The sequence below is a fragment of the Nematolebias whitei genome, chromosome 12, assembly GCF_014905685.2.
Source record: "Nematolebias whitei isolate Nwh7 chromosome 12, NemWhi1, whole genome shotgun sequence".
NCBI classification, from domain to species: Eukaryota; Metazoa; Chordata; class Actinopteri; order Cyprinodontiformes; family Rivulidae; genus Nematolebias; species Nematolebias whitei.
Window position 1 is genome coordinate 8,690,250 of NC_056509.1, and position 2,185 is coordinate 8,692,434.

The following is a 2,185-nucleotide window of genomic DNA, read 5'->3' on the forward strand; positions in this document are numbered from 1 at the left end:
TTCAATTCTGAGTTACGTACTTTAAAGCAGGCATCTAGAAACCAGGAGAGAAAATGGCGCTCTACTAATGTTGGAGAATTTTATTTAACTTGGAAAGATAGTCTGCTAACATATACAAAAGCTCTCCGTAAAGCTAGAACTTTATATTACTCATCCTTAATAGATGAGAATAAAAATAACCCTAGGTTTCTGTTTAGTACTATTGCTAGACTAATTAAAAGTCCCATTTCTATTGAACCATGTATCCCTACGACTGTAAGTAGTGATGACTTAATGAGATTCTTTATAAATAAAATTATTTCAATTAGAGAGAAAATTCAAACCATCCTTCCTTCTACTATCTCTAGTCCCCTGTCAAATGAGGCAACTTTTAAAAAAATTCACTAGAGCCTGATTTATGTTTGGACAGTTTTTGTCAACCGTGTTCGCCCAATCTGCACGGGTTCTGGCTCGGGAGGCACGGGAAGTTTGGTCTGGGGAGACAAACAAGGAGGATTAATAACCGGGGATGTTTGCATTTGATAACTTTCTTTCGCTGTCTTAAAATAACAAGGTTCACCTGAAGGGGCCGCGAACCCAGAAGTGGAAGGTTTCTGGGGGTTGTAGTCCCGTTCTCACCTCCGTTCCTGGAAGCGGTCATCAATGGAAATGGCCATTTCGATTAGTTGGTCGAACCCTTCCGGTTCATCTCATGCAGCGATTTGGTCCTTTATCTGGTCGGAGAGAGAGTTCAGAAACACACCTTGGAGAGCAAGTTCGTCCCACCTCGTTTGAGTCGCCAGGATCCGGAACTCCAGGGCGTACTCAGAAACAGGACGGCGGCCTTGACGTAACCCCAGGAGACATTTCACTGCGTTAGAAGCCTGCAGGGGGCGATCGAAGATCTGTCAAAACTCCTTCAGGAGTTGGGGGTAAGTAGCCGGGGGATTCACGTGGGACTGCATAAAAGAATTAGCCCAGCGAAGGGCGTTACCTTTGAGAAGGTTAATAAAGTAAATAATTTTCGCAGAGTCTGTGTGGTAGAGAGACGGGGCTCCCTCGAAAGCGAGTCTGCACTGCAGCAGAAAACCCCCACATTGGTCAGGATCTCCGGCGAACAGTTCAGACGGTTTGACGAGCAGCTGCTGACCATGGGAGGTTGCGACAGGTGCCTCACGAGGGACGCTGGGGACAGGCGGGTCGGTCGGATCTAGAGGAAGAGGAGGTAGAAGCTGATGTTTGAGGGAGTAAATCATACCTCCGAGTTCCTGCATGTTGGACTGGGCCGCACGTTGCTGGGTCAGAACCTGTTGCAACATTGTCTCCAGTCTGCAGATCCGTTCCACCTGTGAGATGGCGGTTGTCTGTTCGTTCCCGGTCTCATTCTGGGTCTGCTTTGGCTGGAGCATTTCTGTCATAACCACGGGGAACCCAGATTTGTATGAGACCCGGAACGAGACAGACTCAGGTGGATACAAAAGAACAGTGTTTATTTACAGGTGAAATAATAAACAGTTCTGGTGCAGCTTCTCTGCAGCTCCTTGAGGAGGTAGAGGAGGACAGTCAGAATGGAGATGGAGTTCTTAGGAGCTGATATTTTGTGTTCTGTGAATCTCTTACAGTTTGGTCCAGAGGCGGGTTCCAATCCTCCAAGAGAGCTCCAGAGAGTCCAGAGAGAGTCCAGTAGCTGGCAGGGCAGGCACTGGCTGAATTAGAAGCACCAGGCAAGGGAGATCCAGGCACGAGGGAGGTTGAGCCATGGAGGGACCCAAGGGGGTCTACAAACCAAGAACAGGTCACGAGGGAGTCCGAGGGACCAGGAACAGGACACGAGGAGTCAGGAAACCAAAGGACCATGAGGGGTCCTTTAACAAGCCGAGGAACCAGGAAACACTGGAAACAAGAGAGCAAGGTTAGTACTTGTGAGTAATAGCCTAAAAGGCTTGAAGCACAACTACCATGGAAGGTGATATGCTCCAGCGAAGAGTAGCACTGGACTGCAGCCTTTTGTAGCCGGGACGCCTCCTCAGTCTGATGGCCGTCAGGTGTGGGCAATTAGCGGCCATCTTGGAGGAGGAGCTGCAGGCAGTGGTACTCTTACACTCTGGTGAACTTGATGTTGTTATCGACCGAGTTAATGTGTCTGGTGAACGCTTCTTTTTCCTTGGTTTGGATTTTGACCCAGGTGTCATCCACATAATGGAAC

At 48.4% G+C, this 2,185-nt stretch overlaps 1 protein-coding gene across 1 annotated transcript in view; it reads right to left on the minus strand.

The window, feature by feature from the left end:
• Window positions 1-415: 415 nt before the first annotated feature.
• The window catches only part of ankef1a (ankyrin repeat and EF-hand domain containing 1a), a 157,753-nt gene continuing 155,983 nt past the window's right edge, over window positions 416-2,185 (minus strand). The window contains exons 9-11 of the mRNA XM_037686078.1: window positions 1,076-1,189; window positions 766-863; window positions 416-473 (exon numbers count right to left, since the gene is read on the minus strand). Coding sequence (XP_037542006.1) covers window positions 416-473; window positions 766-863; window positions 1,076-1,189 — 270 coding nt within the window. The remainder of the gene's footprint in view (window positions 474-765; window positions 864-1,075; window positions 1,190-2,185) is intronic.